This window comes from Sebastes fasciatus, chromosome 23 (assembly GCF_043250625.1).
Source record: "Sebastes fasciatus isolate fSebFas1 chromosome 23, fSebFas1.pri, whole genome shotgun sequence".
Lineage (NCBI taxonomy): Eukaryota > Metazoa > Chordata > Actinopteri > Perciformes > Sebastidae > Sebastes > Sebastes fasciatus.
Window position 1 is genome coordinate 10,698,345 of NC_133817.1, and position 19,888 is coordinate 10,718,232.

The window sequence follows — 19,888 nt, forward strand, 5'->3', positions numbered from 1 at the left end:
TGACCTCTGACCTCAAGATATAATAATGATAATAAGTCAATAGAAAACTCTGAGATGAACAGAGTCAAAACTGTATCTTATTAGATAAAACAGATGATGACAAACTGCATAATTTGCATTTGAAAAAAGGTAATAAATCACAACATATCTAGATCTGCAAGCTACAGTTCTGAAGTCTGAAACTGAAGCCGGCTTTTGTCTACTTTTATCTGAATCAAGGACCCATTGTTTCAAGAATAACTAAGAATTTTGAGTGCTAAATCTGTCTTTGTTGTTATTGTAAACTGCATTATGTGATGTACAAAAATAGAGAGCTATACAGGCATAGCAACAGTAGCCTAACTAAGAGTGGTGGGGGCTAAATTCTACTATTACATTAGAGTTAAATAAAGGTGCGTTTATCCTTGAACCAAGGTCAGCGGTTTTTCCTTTGATAAATGATAAAGCCCTAATAATATAATAACTCTTCTCTTTGGCCTGCGCTCAATACAGACCTGAGCCGCATCCCTCTCTGCTCAGAGATTATTAGATTGTAAATTTGATCTTCAATCAATTTTACGGCACTCTCTCCTCCGGGGACGATCCCCAAACTAGCTCGTCTTTGACACAGAGTTAAATTTTATTTAGCTTTTCAATAAATTGAATGAGGACATCCTAATGGCCGAGGTCGTCCCGGGGAGTAAAATAAAGAGTGGATTAGCCGGGTTTTGCCCCGGCTTGACTTGAAAGTCAGTCTGCTTTATGTCTTTGAAGTGTGGTTTCTCTGTCTGCGTGCCATCCTCTGATCTGACGGAGGAGCGTGGTCTGTCTGGCGCTGCATTTTTAAACAGCCACTTTCATTCCCTTCATGTCTCAAATGAGGTGCATTGGGATTCCAATCTTGTAACCCGTGTTCCTGCCGAAACCCTCCAGTCTTCGCTTCAATCCACACCTGAAAATGACACATGAATGACACACGCGTCGTACATATCAATAACTTTCAGATTCATACCTAATGATTCTAATAATCTCATCTTGATCTTGCAGTCAACACCATGCAGCCACTCATGTTATTTTAAGCCTGAGCACCTCTCTCTTCTACCGTTTTCTTTCTTTCTCTCTTTTGTCTCTTCATCTTCAGTCTGTGCTTCATCTTCCTCACCTCTCCTTCCCTTTCTCCTCTCCATATCATCCTCAGTGACAACAGAAACATGGTTGTTGTAGGAGGTGGAGAGTCTTTTGTTTCCGCCTGTGTGCTGGCATGCATGCAGAGTGGCCCAGAGTGACCCCCAGTCAGTGTCTAAATCACAGGGAATCGTTGAGGCAGAATCGAGCAGCTGAAAACAGTCGTTGCCACCATGTTTCCTGGCTGAGATTTCAGCACCACGGGGTACGGACAGCTCCTCGTGAGGATTACAGCGTTCGCTGGGGAAGTTTAGCTGAAGATATTCTTCAAGATATCCTCTGTGTTTTGTATCTTTGCAATGCTTGCAAGTATAGCCAGTGTTGTTGGGAGATTGGTATATTCAATATTAGGCCATGTATGAAATATTGATAGTGTTTTGTATTTTAGGCTTATGCAAATGCTGTGTGGGAATAAGAGCCGTAGCTACCACCGAGGACTCGGACATTTAAGGATCCTATTTTATGAGACTATTTTATATTTTATAAGACTTTTCCCAGTACTTCTAAACCCTCTGCATGTATAAATTCTACTACCGAATAAGTAAATTATTGCTGAATATTATCATTATATTATTATTATTATTACAGAATAGGTAAATTGTTCAGTATTTCCCTACCAGAACTGTATTCCTGGTGGGGTGGAGAGGGTTTTGAAGCAGTCTTTAGACCTTCATGTTGGGAAAAACATATTATTATATTATTTTGTATTGTTATACATTGAACCATTAACAATTAATACAATGCAAAAAAGAAAAAAGTAATTGAATTTTTTGTGAGAACTCAAAGTCAAGATGTGGATTAGTCTCTCGGTATAAAAAATGCGTAACACTTTATTTTACGGGGTCCTGTAATAATAATAATAAATAATGAACAATAATAATACTCATAATAATATAGTTTCCAAAGAAGTTCCCTGGAAAGGACTAATCTGTTGCTAATTATAGAGACATTGTCCTGAGTCAATACACATGGTAAATATCCACTTATTGATAGTTTTTAAAGTCTAATAAAAGTTAAGGTTGTTTCACACAGAACGCAAATATCACACAGAAAAAAAACGTAATTTACTTTTTTGCGGAACAAGGTTGATTTTCTGAGGTTTCGATCATTTCAATCATTTTGTTGATTTAAATATAATCTAACTGAGGAGAAATTGCCGTCTTAATCTATATTCAAAGGTTGTATGTTATTTCTTTTCTTTTTTTTAAACATGTGAGTCGGTGAAACAAGTGCAGCGACTTCAGAGCAGCCCATTAATCAGCCGTGCCAACGGTCGATAGCACAGACTAACCCTGTGAATCAGTGGACCTAATACAAGAGGTGTTAATGAGGATGGGGGGTATATGGCAGGATTTGTGTTGCAAATTATGCTCCCTTTCCTTTGCCTTATCTCTCAACACACACACCCATGCTCACTCAGTCCTCTGTGGAGCAGAAGGGATCAGGGCGGGGGGGTGGAAAGAGAGAGAGAGACACGTATTTTGTCCTCATACCTTCTTGCATCTGCCAGTTTCTGCCCCAATTAACTCCCATTAATATCATTTGCCATGGTCCACCTTGCACAGTGCATACAGTATGAGCTCTCCAACGCACTCCTGCACATACACTAACACCGCCTCAGTGACCGTGACGTTTAAAGGAACATGAATCGCACAAAGTAGACAGCTACAGATGGGCCTGTGAAATGCACCATGAGTGACTGTATGTGTGTTTGTGTGTGTGTGTGTGTGTGTGTGTGTGTGTGTAATAGCATGTGGCGATTGGACACAGAGGTCTAGATTATGACACCTCCTCCTCGTGATTGTCCCCGGTGTTGCTGCCAACAGCTGTCAGCTGGGAAGCCTTCAAGGAGAGAGGAAGTGTGTGTTTAGCATGGGTGTGTGTGTTGAGAGATAAGGCAAGGACATCCAAAATCATGAAGGGGATGTTGGAGAAACTTTTTAAAGGCAATCTTATTCTGTGTGACCTCCATGTGGAATGATAATTTCCCTTTTAGTTGTAGCTTTTTAGTCCATAAAATGTTGCTGAAAAATGTCCATTATTATCCTGAGCCTAAGGTGAAGTCTTCAAATTGGTTGTTTTGTCCTCCTTTTTGGCTACTTCCAAGGCAACGACCCCCACACACATGCACGAGCACCGCCGCATCGTAACTACTTCACATACACAGAGCGGAGAGAGGACCTCAACTCGCCTAACTGCGGCAGTGCTACTTTTGGCTGAATTTTCTCTTGCATTCTCCAGTAAACGTGCGGTGGACACACGCTTTGAGTTCAGGCTGGTGCGAGCCAAGGGTAGTGTCCGAGCAGGGAGGCAGGGAGACATCCGATTGGTTCTTTCCAAGCGGACCGCGAGGCAGTGATTGGTAGACGTTTTTACAGGATTACAGCAGCTCCAGATGACGGCTCTTTCCCGGTCCTTTTTCAGAGCTCATAAGTAATGGATCGCTGTCGGGGTGTAAAGACCATTTCAACCAATATAACAAATAGGTTATACTGGATAACATAGTCAACCCTGCCTTGAAAGAGCAACTTAAGCCCCCCCAAAATCTTGTTTTTGCTTACTCCAGTGATGTAGAAGTGTACTCCAGGGTGTGTCAGTAATCTGACATCACTGTGATCCTTCGTGAATTTTCAATACAAAGTAGTGCAAAACTAACATCGCTAATTAAAGTCACGTTCGATCGCGAGAGATTTAGCAAGATTTCCATTTTTTTAGTGGGGGACTCTTGTTGTTCATAAATGGAGCCAGTTAGTGTGTGGTGTGCTGTTTTGGCCAAATCATTACCTTCCACACACTATAGTGTGTCAAACTGTCAAATTTAACATAACATGTCGTTACGTGTGGGGTCTCACGTTTTCAACATCTGTTAAGATTTGAAAAATCTACAAGTGTTGGCCAGCCTTTACCCTCTAATCCAGCTTTACTTCAGCTGATTTCAGTAGAGAAACAACAGACCAAACCAGTTCATTATTGTCGAGGAATCAAGAATGCTTCATCTCTTCAATGCTGACTTGACCAAAGAGAAAAACATGCCTGAAGTCTCTCTAGTAACGAGAGAGAGATAAAAGAGTGAGATGTAGCGTGGCTCAGTAATTGACCTCCTCTTCCCTCTGCGATGAAGAGTCGCTCTCAGGAGTCCAGTGTGAACTCCAGCTCATTACCACCCACCTCCTGCAGAGCTGGAGTACTACCATGCTGAATGAGGCCTTCGGTTAAGAAGCTTGTTTTGAACATTTCTGAACAACTTGTGAGCTCCATTTTTCTCCGATCTAAATCATTTAAGGCGTTGAACCCGGATCACTCGCCTGTTTTATGAGTCCGAGTGTTATCCTGAGCTTTTAGGTTTGAGAACATCAGTCATTTTAAAGTGTCGAAAAGAGCTGACATGATTCCTCATCTGAGGGCTTCATAGTGGCTTTCATTATTTATGGCAGGGATTGTGTGCGGGCTGCTGTGGCTGCAGGGATGTTGAGATGAGGAGAATTTATTTATCAGGAGATGAAGAGGCTGACCCCGTTGGCTTACCCCTGTTGTTACTGCACGTTACACCGCAGCTGCATCCATTTGTAGCTACACGGCGTTTCTGTGCAAAGCCTGAAAACAAAACAATTTTGCCAAAGATAAAAGATTGCCCTCGGCCTACTTTAGAGACATTTGGATGCAGATTTGGGGATGGAGACGATTTCTGTTTGAGCTTTTTCAGCTTTGCTGATAACAGCAGGGAAAACATTCATCTCTGCTGAAGCTAAAAGATTAAATTCAGTACATTTTGGAAAAAAAGTATTTTTTCAGGAAGCCGTTTAGGTATTGAAGATGAAAGGATTATGATGAGATCAGTCAGTGAGAAGAATAATTACATTTGTTTTGTGCTTTTATGCAAAAGCATGCAAAGAGTGAGGACTGCTTATTTAGCTCCAGGTACACGTTTGCTTTTGTGGCATCAAACCTGCAGCTACTGGAAGCTGAAGCGTGAACCACCGCAGCGCAGAAATGGACATTTTAAGGCATTCAGACGAGACTCAGAAAGACAAACCCGGAGTCTTTTTGATCTTCTGTGTTCCTCTTCGACTGCGGGAGGTTTAAGATTTTTCCGTTGAGACAGCGTTCAGTTCAACTCATTCTATTAATATTACAGCTGAGAAGCCTGCAGGAACAGGTTGTTTACACAGGAGAGAGCTGTGTGCACTGTACTAAATCCTCTAATACGAAATTCAAGGAAATGAACGCTAATATACCGTGGAAGACATGGTGAAAGTTTAGTGTTTTGTGAAAATGAAAAACCATTTCCTGAAGATCAGAAGAGTCAGAAATTAAAATGAAGACACCCTTGCGTGACAGATTTTAAGGAGCCCCATTTACACTTTAAAAGGCACGAATAAACCTGTGGATTTATAGGTTTGTTAGAGCTTCACAAAACAAGATAGCAGTCACTCCAGCCTTGTTGACAGTTTTTCACTGTCATTAGAAAAACATTGAATGTGCATCCTCAGTTGGTTTCTTCACACTGTGTGCAGATTTGTACTCGCAATCTTGTCATGATCATATGTTGATCATGACAAGACTATTTGATTACTATAAGCAAATTATTTAAACAGCATTTGTATAGGAAAGATTCTGTCCCAAGCTTTTTGATCCATATAAGCGGTTGATCTCTGTAACCGTGATCACTGTAAGCGGCTTCCACTGTAGGAGGATATATGGAGCTCAGGAAGAACAACTGTTGTTACAACAAACAAACTAAGCACCCTGGAAATGTACCAATATCTCAAAAAAGATGACCAGCCTCATCCTTGTTGACAATTTTCACTCTCAATACAGAAAACACCAAATGTTTCCTTGTGAATTTCACAGATTACATTCTCAGTTGCTTTCTTTCAAGCTTTGTTTTGGTGGCCAAGTGTTTGGCATGGTGAGCAAATTTGGACTCAAAAGACGTACAAACTGTTTCAAAAACTGATGGGAAAGTTGGTTAATACAGTGATAAAAAAATTAAAAATCACATGTCTGTTGATCTCTCCCATATGCACCAAACAGGGAACGCGTTATCTCATAAAAATAACATGAAGAAATGTATTGAAATGTATGAGCAACCCAATGCTGCTTTAAACAGTTTTTTTTTCGCTCTGCTCTGAGAACATTGATCTCCAACTCAGGAAGGCTGCAGGAAAAGTCAATAGACTCAGTGCCTCCTGGGAAATGTAGGCGAAGGATATGGATTAGAGTGCTTTTTACATCAATACTGGTTATTATTACAGTAGCTTGTTGCTGCTTTTATTGGTACAACAGTGAGAGGGATGACTTGTTGTGTTTAACTCATGACTAACAGAAAAGCAGACACAGCCCAGACACCCAGGAGGCCTCTGCTCCTCCTCCGCCTCTATCATAGACAGTATATATAAAGGTCTCCATCTCCTCTCATTATGGCGGCCACAAAGAGCGAGAGAGGGGAGGAGGTGAGATAAGAAAGGGGGTGAGCGGAGGGAAGGAGGGACTCGAGTCCATGACATTTCCGGAGATTATCCGTTTGCTTAATCTGCTGCCGGCTCACTTTAGTGTGCTTTAGTTTCCATACTTGTGAGGCCCCTGAATGCAGCAATAAAATGTAAATAAGTACTGTACTTTAGTACAAATTCGAGATACTTGTACTTCACTTGAGTCTTTTCTTTTCATGCCACTTTCTAGTTCTACTCTACTACATTTCAGAGGGAAATATTGTACTTTTTACTCCACTACTTTTATTTGATAGTTTAAATTATTTTGCAAAATATGTGAAAAACTTATAAAATATGATGCTTTTTTATAAATTAAACTACCCAACAGTATATAAAAGTACAGCTGAAATGATTAGTCAATTGACAGAAAATCTTAATTTTCATGGTTCCAGCTTCTCAAATTTGAAAATTTGCAGCTTTTCTATTTAATTATTTTAGTATATTTAATTATTTTTTAATAACTTTGAGGTTTGGATTATTGGTTGGACAAAGTGTCACTTTGGGTGAAGGTATTTCTCATTATTTTACAAACCAAACAGTCAATTAATGGGGAAAATAATTAGCAGATTAATCCATAATGAAAGTAATCAGTAGTTACAGTCCTATACATATTAGCAACAGTAAAATCCTGCTTTTAAACATCCTCACTCTCATTATCTAAAACTCACATTGGCCCTCACAAACACAGAAATTAAAACTTCTGACATTCAGACTTGGCTTTTGGCAGCATTGTCAACAACTAAATAGTAAATCATTTGATTGCCTGGACCGACTGTGTGTGTATAAATGTGACAACGGCTCCGTACTGCCAGCAGAAGTGTTGCTAGATGACTCTGCTCTCTAACAGCTCAGTCTGTCATTGTCAGCCATGCAGCAGACGGCTAATGAAGGCAGCGCGACTCACCACATGGTGCTGTGACATCTTGTAACATATTCTCTCTCTTTCTGCCTCCTTCCTCACCTCTTGGTCCCATTTCTGCATTGCTGTCACCTCCTTTCCTTCTCCTGCCTTATTTCTTTTATTTCTTCTTTCTTTATTCTCTAATAAAAATAAAGAATATATATATTTTTTTGTAAAGTAATATTTTTGATCCTGTTTCTCCTCAGAGATTACCTGCTTGTAACTCAACATTTATATCCTCGGCTAACATATCCTGTTTCAAATGTTTTTATTGTGGAGCATAATTTTTCTAAGTCTAACTTCTTTTCCATATAAACATATAAATAAACATAATGTCAAAAGACACAAGAACACTCTTAAAAAAAAAGCAAATAAATAATAATTTAAAAAAGGAATATAAATAAATACTGAATAATAAAATTATATATATATATAAAATAAATAATTAATTAATTAAAACAATAATTATAATAATATAAATCAAACATACAATTAAAAAATAAGAACATTAATCATTAAAAAAAGAAATATAAATAAATTCTGAAAAATACAATTATATATATTAAACAAATAAATAATAAAAACTAATAATACAATTCATGCGTACAATTCAAAAATTAATAGTTAAAAAAGGAAATATTAATAAATACTGAATTGAATATAAATATATTATATATATATAAATAATAATATAAATATTTCTATTTTATTGATACATAAAGTTAAAAACAATAATATATAATGATAATAAAAATAATAAAAACAAGAATTATAATATTACATTTAAAAGAATAAATGAAAAAATAGTAATAATCATAAAAACAATAATAATGAAAAATGATACTATTACTGGTTGTATAACTTCTCTGCTAATCTGTCCTCTGTGAATTTGCATTTTATTTACTATACTTCAAGCTTCAAGTGCAAATAAAAACCCTATAACACCTCTGAGCACACTGTTTTTGTAGAGTACTTTAGATATTGTACCATTCATTTCCCTCGGTAGCCAATTAAGCCCTTGAACGATAACCCATATTTCTCTTCTCCTGATCCAGGCACATGTCTGATTCTGGGCTGCATGATCTACCCGGACGGCTGGGACAGTGACGAGGTGAAGCGGATGTGTGGCGAGCAGACGGACAAGTACACGCTGGGGGCCTGCTCGGTGCGCTGGGCCTACATCCTGGCCATCATGGGCATCATGGACGCGCTCATCCTCTCCTTCCTGGCCTTCGTTCTGGGAAACCGTCAGGACAGTCTGATGTCTGAGGAGCTGCTGGGAGACAGTAAGAGGATAATACCTTCATGGCTCATAGTGGGTAGACACAAACAGGGCAGTGAGACAAATTCAGAACACATTTATTTCTGCTTTACTCTAACTTTAAAATAACTAATTGATTATTTAAATTGCTGTTTCATTTTCTTTTGATTGACTACTCCAGTGGTTCCCTTCCTGGGAGTTCAGGACTCATCAAGGGGTCACTGGATCAATTTGAAGAGCCAAGACTGGAAATTATATGTATTTTTGCTGATTTTTTTTTTTTTTTAAATGGATCGTTTTACTGCTTCAGGCCTCAAATCCTTTAAAAGTCACAACTCATTCTTCACCAGATTTTTGACCACACCAAAAGTACCTGTTGTACTTTTCCAAACCCATTTCACGGTAATTAATGGAGCACTTTAACAGAGCCAGTTTGGTATACAACGACAAAATAAAAGCTGTAGTGCAATTACACCTGAAATGAGATTCAGGCTATTTTCAAAACAAAACAAAGCCACTAAACTTATTAAAAAATTGATTTGGACGCTGGCCTGGATGTCTGCTCTGTGTCTGAATTTTATTCCACTTTTGGCTCGAGGAGCGTTTAATAAATCTTTAAAGTCATGAGGCTCAAATCTAAGCAAAGTCAAAGTGAGCTATAAGTCTTTTTTGTGTGAATACTGCTGTCAAAGTTAACGACATAATAATGCGCAAATTTGTTTTAACGCCACCAATTTCTTTAACATAGTAACGCTAGAGTGAAGATACTGATATCATACGAAACTAGTATGACGTGGTACCAATGGATTCCTTAGGTTTTCTAGTTTGTCGTGAAGGAGGCTTTGTGTTATTAATTGATTTCCAATAATATATATATACATACATTTGCATAAAGCAGCATATTTGCCCACTCCCATGTTAATAAGAGTATTAAATACTTGACAAATCTCCCTTTAAGGTACATTTTGAACAGATAAAAAATGTGATTAATTTTGGATTAAGCATGATTAAATAATCGATTGACAGCCCTAGTGAATACATTAAATTTGTGACTCGTATCCACACCTCTGCTATGTTTTTGTAGTTAATTGGCCTTTCCATTAAAGCTCAGTACAATAATAAGACAGCACACATCAAAGACGCCATCTGATTCCTGCTGCCGTACCTCACAGCCCACCAGCAGCTTGAAATGAAAAATGTCCTTGCATAATTTCCCCCCACTCAGGTTATTCATTTTCATACATTAGATGGATGTTATAACCCACCTGCTTGCTGCTGTTACCAGTGAGATTTTTTCCTGTCTTGATTGGAGCGAGATGACAACTGCACTCGCACCCAGAGAGAATGATTTAAACAGTGAGGAAAGGAGGCAGGAAGAAGAGGAGAATACAGATGAAGAGGGACACGGAGATGAAAAGCAGTGAGAGGAGAGAAAGATGGGTGACTGAGGGAAAGAATGCACCAATAGCAAGGGGTTAATTGAAGCCTGGGGATGCTGGACAGAGTCATGAATTACTAATGGCTGTTTACACAGCTTGCTGCCAGCCTGTCTAAATGAATCACAGCCACCCTATCAGCCGGGACGCAGTCGCCTGTTAGCTCTTATAAGCAAAAAAGACTGGGAGGAAGAAGCCATTATCAACCGAGGGACCGGGGAGGGAAGGACAAGACAGAGAGGGATAATGAGGATGAGAGAGGATGAGAGGCGGATGTACATGAAATATGAGAATGAAAGTGAAAAGCGGGATTCATCAAACAGCAGATGAAGTTTAAATGGGATGTTTTCTTATCATGTCACTCAGGAGGATGGATAGTGACACCTGTCCAGACACATCGGAGGGGTGTTTTTACTTCATGCATCCTTTAGAGGAGAAGTTTTATGTGATGCTGCCACCTGCTGGTTAAAACATGTCAGTGTTATTGTATTCTCTCCGTACTGAACTGGTTTCTCTTTCTTTTTTTCCCCACAGAGAGCGGGAATAACGCCATATAATATCTGGTAATGGTAAAGCAGTCACAAACACACACACACACACACACAGGTAAGGATCATATTTTAATAGAATATTGTTCATAGCAACAGTGAGAAACTGGTAACATCAATCTTATGCTACCGTCATTAATGAAAACCATACAAAGCAAATAAGTTTGAAACCATTCTCCTCTATTCTAAGCTACATGAATTCCTGCAGATTCTACATTATTGTTCTTCTTGCCTGCAGGTCTTGCTGCCTAGACATGATGTTACTTCAGGATCCAGCTTCCCTCTCCTGGTCCGACCTGTGGCTGGGATGCAGAGCTGATGTGTGGGGAAAGAACAGATCTTAGAAGAGGAATGAGAGGAGGTCTGGAAGAGGCCACACAGCCTTGGTGGAGACCAGGATGTCCTCTCTGAAAGCTCCCCCTTGTAAAATAGCCTTCTCATTCATCTCAAACTGCTTCTTTTTCGCAGGATGAATTCACAAAAAGACTTTCTTAAAGTTGTTGGTATGTCACTGCATCATGTTACCCCGAGCTGCTCAAAACTGAAATGCTGAAGTGTCCGTGTGGATGTGAGGACGGCTGCCAGTGCACAGATTCAGCTGAAGGAAGAAAAAAAAATATTAAAAAGACTCTTCATGTGGTATTTCAGCTCTAGGACACACACACCACGGAGCGACGGCTGCTCAAATCGAATTAAATCAAAACAAATTATCCAGACTTTGACCGACACAAATGAGGACTTAACAGACTTAAGGTCGAAGCTGTCAGATCTTCTTTCTTATCAAGTTAACAAACTCCCTGCAAAGGAGTCTGGCTTTGACACTGTTTGACCTTTGATTTAAAGGAGAGCACTGAAGAAAACAACGGGCTGGATTAACGAACAGAAACTACAGTACTGTTTTGTTATTACTAAATGTTTGATGTGGTAGAATGAAAAGGTAGTAATTAGAGGTTTTGAATGTACTAAATGGGAGAAAACACCAATTATATGAAGTCTATAATCTGTACTATAGCTATATGTTGATTACGTCCCTGTACTTTTGTCTTGACTTTGAAATGTGCTCTTTGAAATGTCAAGCTATTGGTCCATTATTAGTGTGTGCCATACAGTATCTTGTAATCTGACAGTATTGTGGAGTACTAACGGGGAGTAAGAAGCTAAACTGAACATGAATTGAGGCTGGATACGTTTTGACTCTTTGTTTTATCTTTTTGTTTCCTTTTATTCTTCAGTCTCCCTGTTAAAAGAGCTAGTTAAACACATGGGTGGTGAGTCTAGCTTACATTTAAACAAAAGATCAACACTTTTAAGAGAGAAAGTTGGACATTTTGGGATATCGCATTAGCTTTCTAGCGGAGAGTTCGCATTAGCATAGATAAAAAGTGGGTTGTACAGAGTTGTGTGCAGTTGTGGTTGAGCAGTTGTGGTTGTGTTTATTTGTGCTTTAGAACGTAACCGCCGTGAAACAATCAGAAAATGTTTTATTTCTCTGATTCACTGCTTTGTTGTCACTAACGCCGCTCCCTCTCTTCATTCACTCTGTAGCTCGCTCAACCAGCGCTGCCCTCTCTCCCTCCCTCGCTTGTTGAGGAGGAAGGCCAATATTGAATGCCATGTTTACAAACAACAACCAACAACTGTTACATATTATACCTTTAGGCTAACCGGTTAACAGAGTCCGACAAACATGAGAGTGGAATCAATCTTCTAAGATAGCCAACTCTCCGCTAGAAAGCTAACAAGGGCTATTCCCAAAATGTCCAATTCCTTGAACACCTTTTTTAAACAAAGTACTTTCGAGTGTCACACAGCAACAGTATATTCGTGAACCCGTCTCCTTTTATTACTATTTTTATTTCAGGTGTTACCAGGTCAAGCTGAAGGAGTCCTGAGCGTAAAATACAGACTATTACTCCAAAAGGACTCATTGCACTCTCCCGCCCGATCATCAAGTCACATTGCTGCGGCTACGGCTTTTCACTGCGTGGAGCAAACCACGTGATGTGTGAAGGTATTGTTTCTTTCTCCCAACTCATTCAGTCGAGACAATGACAAAATGTTGAACCCTTTTCTGTATGGGTCTGTTCAGATGAATAACTTCTAATATGGAATCAAAGTGTGAGACAATAAAAATAAACAAATTTACTAAGGAATGTGTGCACTTGCTTCAGTTTAAAGGGGTAAAAAAAATATTTATTAAATTATATCAAGGAAAATATGTCTAAAAACATGGTATATGATTGAGGGCCGCACAGGGAAAGTGCACACATAAAACAAAATATTATCTTTTCCATCTCTCTTCCATAATAAACTGCCATGTTGTGCACCGAAATTGACCAAGTTTGAAATGACATATATTTAGAGGGCTGAAAGAAAGACTTCACATGGTGAGCAGTGGTTGTCCTTGTTATGAAACACAGTGAAGGGCAGGAGCAGCATCATAATCATCAAACACCCAGTGGATTGACCAATACTGGCCAAGATGGAAATATCAAATATTGGATATATACAAGGCCATCTGCTCATATGAATCCTTATCGTGGCCTACAGGGGGCTGTGCATGTGATTTTGTTCTAGTGACCCCATGTGGCTATAATGAGTTACATACCAGATGACAAAACTGATGGATTAAAAAGAGGAGACAACTTTGCTATTCTTGAAAATGTCAAGTTTAGACTGAGCAGGGTGCCAAAGAAAAGGTTATGTTGTCACCCAAAATCAAGAGATTCTCTTCTGTTGGCAATTTTAGGACACCTCAGACCCCTGCGTTGACACTCAGTTAACATCATTCTAAGCTGCATAAATGCTGTATTATATTTTAATCATAACAAGCGTCTGTCAGGTGATGACTTGTAGTTGTTGCAATTTCAGTGGACAACTCGGCAGTTCAATGTGGATGAGATGGGAAAGATATTTTGTTTTATGTACACTTTTCCTGTGAAGCCCTCAATCAGATGCTGGCTCCCTATATTGGCACTCAGTCCACTCAGAAACCCTGCAATAAAAAACATTAATAATATACAATATCATCAAAAATGGCATAAAAAGTCATAGTATAGTATGTCATAAAAATGGTCAAAACAAAAGTCATAGTATATGTCATAAAAAATGTCATAAAAAGTCATAGTATAGTATATCATAAAAATGGTTTGGTTTAGTTTATCTGTGAAGGTACAGTGCAAATTAATAAATATGCATGGTATAAAAAAAATGTCAGAATTAGCCAAAAGGCTATTTTCATCTGTTGTCCCTGGCCAAGATGTTACAGAAGGCATCCTAAAATAAAAAATAAAATGGTATGTAATTAGGTAAGTAAGTAAAGCTTTATTTATATAGCACCTTTTAAAAAAAACGTTACAAAGTGCTTTTGTATCACACAAATGAAACATCAAATAATGATGAAAACAAGGACAACTTACAATATGAAACACAGAAACAATGAGAAACGGATCAAACAAAAACAAACAAACACACATGTGGATGAGGCCTATAGAAAGGCTTGCCTATAAAGATGGGTTTTTAGAAGCCGCCTAAAACAGTCCAGAGAATCAGCAGCTCTAATAGATTGGGGGGCAGGTGATTCCAGAGTTGGGGCTCTTCAGAAAAGGCCCGATCACCTTTTTTTCAAATGTCATAAAAATGTCAGGAAAAAATATTAAAAATAAAATAAAATAAAAAATGCTTAGTATAACGTAAATAAATATATATAATTCATTGGAATGCATAAATAAGTTGAATTGGTTAAAATGTATATATTTAATTAATTAAGAGTCAGTTGAAAATGACATTTGCAAGAATTTTGTGAAAAAAAAGTCAGTGTAGTATGCTTGAAAGATTACACAGAAAAATATAGTATAGTATGTCGAATATTTTCATGAAAAAAAGTCATAGTATAGTATGTCGAATATTTTCATGAAAAAAGTCATAGTATAGTATTTCGAATATTTTCATGGAAAAAAACGTCATAGTATAGTATGTCGAATATTTTCATGAAAAAAAAGTCATAGTATAGTATGTCGAATATTTTCATGAAAAAAGTCATAGTATCGTATTTCGAATATTTTCATGGAAAAAAAACTATAGTATGTCGAAAAATTTCGTGAAAAAAAGTCAGTGTAGTATGTCGAAAATTTGAATGGAATAACATCATAGTATAGTATGCTTGAAAGATTTCACGGAAAAAAACGTCATGGTATAGTATGTCGAATATTTTCGTGAAAAAAAGTCAGTGTAGTATGTCGACATTTGTAATGGAATAACTTCATAGTGTAGTATGTCGAAAGATTTCATGGAAAAATGTCAAAGTATAGTATATTATGTCGAAAAAAATAGTCATAGTAAAGTATTTAAAAAGAAAATCATAGTTAAGTATGTTGAAAAAAGTCATAATATAGCATGTTCAATAAAATAAAAAAGTCATAGCATAGTATGTGGAAAAAAAAAAAAAGTCATAGTATAGTATGTCGAAATATTGAAAATTAAACATGAACACATTTTAACCAGAAATAATGTCATGTCTGTGTGCAACAACAGAAAAATGGGAATGAGATAGTGTGCAGGTATTTTTCTGCTTGTGCTTTCTTCTAAATGCTCGACAAATTAACCAAGAGTAGTTTTTGGATATCAACTATAAATTTGCGGTTATGAAACCGAACTCTTCAACACAACTTCTGACAGGTAAGCAGAAGCTTTTTGCCATCATTGAATGTTTTCCGTCTTTTCTGGATTCACGTCTTAGGCCCTGTTCAGACATGGCATTAACATGCGTCCTGGGTGATCCGATCACAAGTGGACAGCTCTAAGTACAGATGTGAACGCACTCAAGACGCATTGAGATCCGATCGCTCAGACCACATTCAGAGGTGGTCTTGGCCACATATGGCCACATTCTTTTGGCAGCGTGTACGCGAATGTGTTGCGGAACAACAACACTGACACATCTGCGACAGTATGATAATGATGCACTTTGTGTGCCCAGTCTGATCTTCTGAACAAAGTATCGTTACGCCGGGCAGACACACAGCTGACAACCCGTTTAACTTAACTAAATGTGCGGTGGAGACTTTTACTGGGAAAGTGGCTCGCGACACCACACGCAGCATCGTGGCTGCCAAGTAAATGCTCCCGGACGGGTGAACTGCAGACTCCCGTCAACGAATATCTGTTTTGCTCCTGCAGCTGGTACGAGGCCCAAATATTGTCGGTTAACGGTTAATTATCAGTTAACGAGGGTCAGTTATCGGTTAAGAACATTTTTCAAAATGAGCATACCTAGTATACTTACAGGATACATAGGCCCAGAAGCTGTTTCCATGCCGCGAGGCTTGTGACTGCCTGTCTATAGAGAGGCGAAGTCCCTCACTTTCCAGTGGATCTTATTTCTGAAAAAATATGCACAGATGAAACGTTAGCTTACCTGATGTGTTGTGATGTGAAGAACGAGCAGACCTGTTGCTGGTGCGAGTACATCCGAGTGGGACGTCAGTTGAGTAGACGGTCCTTAATGTGGCTGAGGATACATTCGCGTACATGCTGCTCAAAGAATGCGACCATATACGGCTGAGTGATCAGATCTCAATGAGTCTAGAGTGCATTCGCACCTGCACTAATGCGGTGGTTAGACTAATAGCGAAATACATTTTCGCCGGGTGTTGGACCGCCGGTATCATTTTATCATCATTTGTTTTCATTCGCACTAGACGCCGGAGAGGAGAAGGAGCTTGTCTCCATATATACACCAACAACGTTTCTTTCCGCCATCAACCATTGACGAAATAACCACGGTTCATAACATCACCCGGCGGCGAGCTGTATTCACATACAGTGCCATTGCACTGACTGTATCTAGCAAGCCACACGTCTCTACAGCGGTATGAACCCAAAATAAACAGATTGTGCTGTGATTTAATTGCAATAAACGGATCAAAATGATGCCGAAATAACAACATAATGATGCAGATTAGTAAAAAGTCTGAATTCATGCTTTGTCAGGTCTGTCCGCGGGATGACAAGCAAACAACTTTTAAAATGATTGTTTTCTGAATGGAGTTCGGATCGATCAGTGCCAGGCTAAGCTAACTTTGTAGATAAGCCATCAACGCTCAACATAACGTCATCTAGGCGTAAATACGGCAGCGACGTTGTTTATACTATAGACAGTCTTTGTATAAACCAGAGTTTCATCCGGTCTCTGTACAAATATGATGTACTATCGTAGATCTGGGTGATCACAGACGGCTACAATAGGCTTTCGCTACACAGCGTCACGCAAAGTTCTCACTCGAGTTTAAATATTTTAACTCCCGCGAATACTACGCACCGATAACGTCGCCCGGCGCTAATTCCCGTCTATTCGCCTCTTTGCATTGGCTTTGTATGTAGTCTCGCTGTGTGAAAAGTTCACTTCGCTCTTGGTGTGAACGCACCTTTAGAGATGTCGACTTGTGATCCCATCACCCAGGGCACATGCTAATGTCAGGTCTGAACAGGCCCAAAGACCGCAGCACAAATGTTCCCAGAGACACATGACGCGACGAGTTGTATAAAACTGTCATTACAGTGATTTATTATAATGAACCATGAAAATAGCCAACCAGTGCAGTGTTTGTGAGTCTCTCCCCTCCACACAAACATACACTCACACACACAAATAATAAAAAAAAGACAAGGTTGAAGAGTCCAGAGAGGGAAAAAAAAAATAAAAAATAATGCTACAGTCACAGAAACATTCAGCTTTGCCAAGAAGAGCGTTCATATTTACAACCATATTTCAAAAAATGGGATGGGAGCGAATTGTACAAGCATAGAAAAGAAAAGAAGCGAATATTTACAACCTGTTCCTGGTGAAAGCTGGAGTAACCACCTATACATTAAATTACACTTTCTACAAATAACCATTGATATTCAAAAATAAACCGCTAACGTCCTACCTGTGGGCGACGCCACTCTGCCTACCTCAGAAGACTACAAGCACTCGTTACAAGAAATCACGCACGCACTTCCCGCCGTTAAGCAACCGTACTCTTTCACACAACACACATACGTACTCGCATTCACACAGCCTCCCGTGGTGGTGAGGCAGGCTCCCAGAAACGGGTCTTTTCTGAATCTGCAGCGGTGAACAGATATTTGTTGTTAGACAGAGGAATAAAAAAAATAATTGTGTTTTTTTCTCTATACAAAAAGCTTTCTCTTTGCTATAATGAGCCACTAGATTAAAACAAATAAATGGTGTAGAGAGCCGACGACAGACGAGAGAGAAGTAAAAGGAATAACTGACAGAGGAGGAGGGTATAGGCTGGAATGTCCATAGATAAACAAAGTGCGGGGCCTTACAACGGGAGTCCAAACAAGACACAGAACACAGAGAGCGTTCCTCTCCGTCACAGGAAGGATATATAAAAACAAACGGAGGCCAGAGAGAGAGGGCTATGAGCACCGGGGGGATCGTCCATCTTCATTTTTACACAGTTTGTCTTGAAGATTATGTCACTGTCCTTTTTGTCTAAAATTTTCTGTCCTTGTTTTTTGTGTTTTTTTTAAAAAGTATCCTTTTATCCCACAATCAGCTGTTTTTCCACTGGCCATGTGTTCATAGAAAACGTATCTACAGCTTATGATACACGCCCCTCTCAGGCCGAGTCCTCAGGGGCTGCCGGAGGCCGAGAGGGCGGTCAGTGCCACCCTGTGCTCAGGTACCCCGAGCTGTGGAAGGGGGTCGAGGACGCTGGAGCGCCACGAGTCCCAGAAGGCATCTGGGAGGCGGCGGCCTGGGCTTGGCCTTGTTGAGTCTGTTGGGGAGGTGGAGGTGGAGGGGGAGGTGGAGGCAGTCCGGTCTGCTGAAGGGGCGGGGGGTACGTCGACGGGGGCACTGAAGGGTTGGCGGCGGCGCCTGGGTGCAGCAACGCCGGCTGAAAAGCCCCTAAGTTCTGAAAGTGGTGGGGCTGCGTCGAGGGGGCGGGGGGAGGTGGAGGAGGAGGTGGAGGAGGGGTGAGCGACAGCAGCGTGCCGCCCGTAGGAGGCGCCTGCTGCTGCTGCTGCTGCTGGGGGGTCTGGACCTGTGGGGGAGGAGGTGGAGGAGGGGCGGTGCTCAGCATGAGCTGGTGCTGCTGGATGGGAGGAGGCTGCAGGTGCAGCAGGGTGGGGCAGGGCATCGGGTGTGGGGGTGGAGGAGGCGGCGGCGGTGGAGCTGCTGAGCTCTGATAGTGCACGCTGTGGGGAATAGTCTGCATGAGGGTCTGAGAACCAGGAGGGTAGGGGGGCGTGACGGCAGCTTTAAACCCAGGGAACTGTCCAGCAGGTGAGGGGCTCTGACTGGGAAAATAGGCCGTGGAGACCGGTGGTGCTGGTGGTGGAGGAGGAGGTGGTGGTGGTGGAGCACTCTGGGTGGTGTACTGGGAGAAAGGAACCGGACCAGTCTGAGCCTGAGGCTGCGGCTGGTTCTGAGGCTGAGCAGAGAACAGCGCCCTCTGGCTGCGGTAGGGAGAGCCCTGAGGCTGAGGCTTTGGGGAGTGGAGGAGGGGGGGTCCGGGGTAGTGGACCGGAGAGGAAGGTAACGGGGTGGGGTGCAGCTTCGTGGGGGTCAGAGGAGCCGGTTTGGGCGCCGCAGGCTTGGTGGTCGGCTGGCTGGTCGGATTGGGCGTCCGAGGCTGACTGTCGGCGTCTTCCTCCTTCGCTGGCCGACTGGGAGGCTGGGGGAGAGGACCAGGAGAGCCGGGCTGGGAGGGAGGAGAGAGGAAAAGTCATTCAGTTGTTAATCACAGATGTATATACGTAGATGTCGCATTGGGTCTACATATATATATTTATATCTATGGTTGTTAACTAGCTGAGATGAATCAGATCTCCTTCATGTGTTGACTTACTGCGTGGGTCGGGGTCTTTTGAAGACTTGGAGATGGGCAATCTCGAAGTGCAGGTGTATCTCCACCTTCTGTCTCGCCATCTAAAAAGAGGAAATGTTGATGTAAACAATACCTTTTAAAGGGAATCACGTTTATTTGCCTGCCTGCTTCCAGTCTTCATGCTAAGCTAAACTGTTTCCTGGCTATAGCTTTACATTTAACATTTGAGAGTGGCATCTAACT

The 19,888-nt window shown here is 40.5% G+C and overlaps 2 protein-coding genes across 27 annotated transcripts in view; one reads left to right on the forward strand and one right to left on the reverse strand.

Moving 5' to 3' along the window:
• The window catches only part of lhfpl3 (LHFPL tetraspan subfamily member 3), a 37,302-nt gene extending 25,564 nt beyond the window's left edge, over positions 1–11,738 (forward strand). Inside the window, exons 4-6 of one of the 2 annotated variants that reach the window (XM_074625372.1) lie at positions 8,613–8,843; positions 10,789–10,823; positions 11,041–11,738. In XM_074625372.1, the coding sequence (XP_074481473.1) occupies positions 8,613–8,843; positions 10,789–10,811 (254 nt within the window). In that variant the 3' untranslated portion in view covers positions 10,812–10,823; positions 11,041–11,738. The remainder of the gene's footprint in view (positions 1–8,612; positions 8,844–10,788; positions 10,824–11,040) is intronic. The other variant, XM_074625371.1, reaches the window with a different exon arrangement.
• A 5,601-nt stretch (positions 11,739–17,339) lies between these two features.
• kmt2e (lysine (K)-specific methyltransferase 2E) overlaps positions 17,340–19,888 on the reverse strand; it is a 39,587-nt gene continuing 37,038 nt past the window's right edge. For all 25 annotated transcript variants that reach the window (XM_074626150.1, XM_074626145.1, XM_074626147.1 and 22 more), the window contains 2 exons: positions 19,667–19,746; positions 17,340–19,519 (listed from right to left, as the gene is read on the reverse strand). In XM_074626150.1, the coding sequence (XP_074482251.1) occupies positions 18,476–19,519; positions 19,667–19,746 (1,124 nt within the window). In that variant the 3' untranslated portion in view covers positions 17,340–18,475. The remainder of the gene's footprint in view (positions 19,520–19,666; positions 19,747–19,888) is intronic.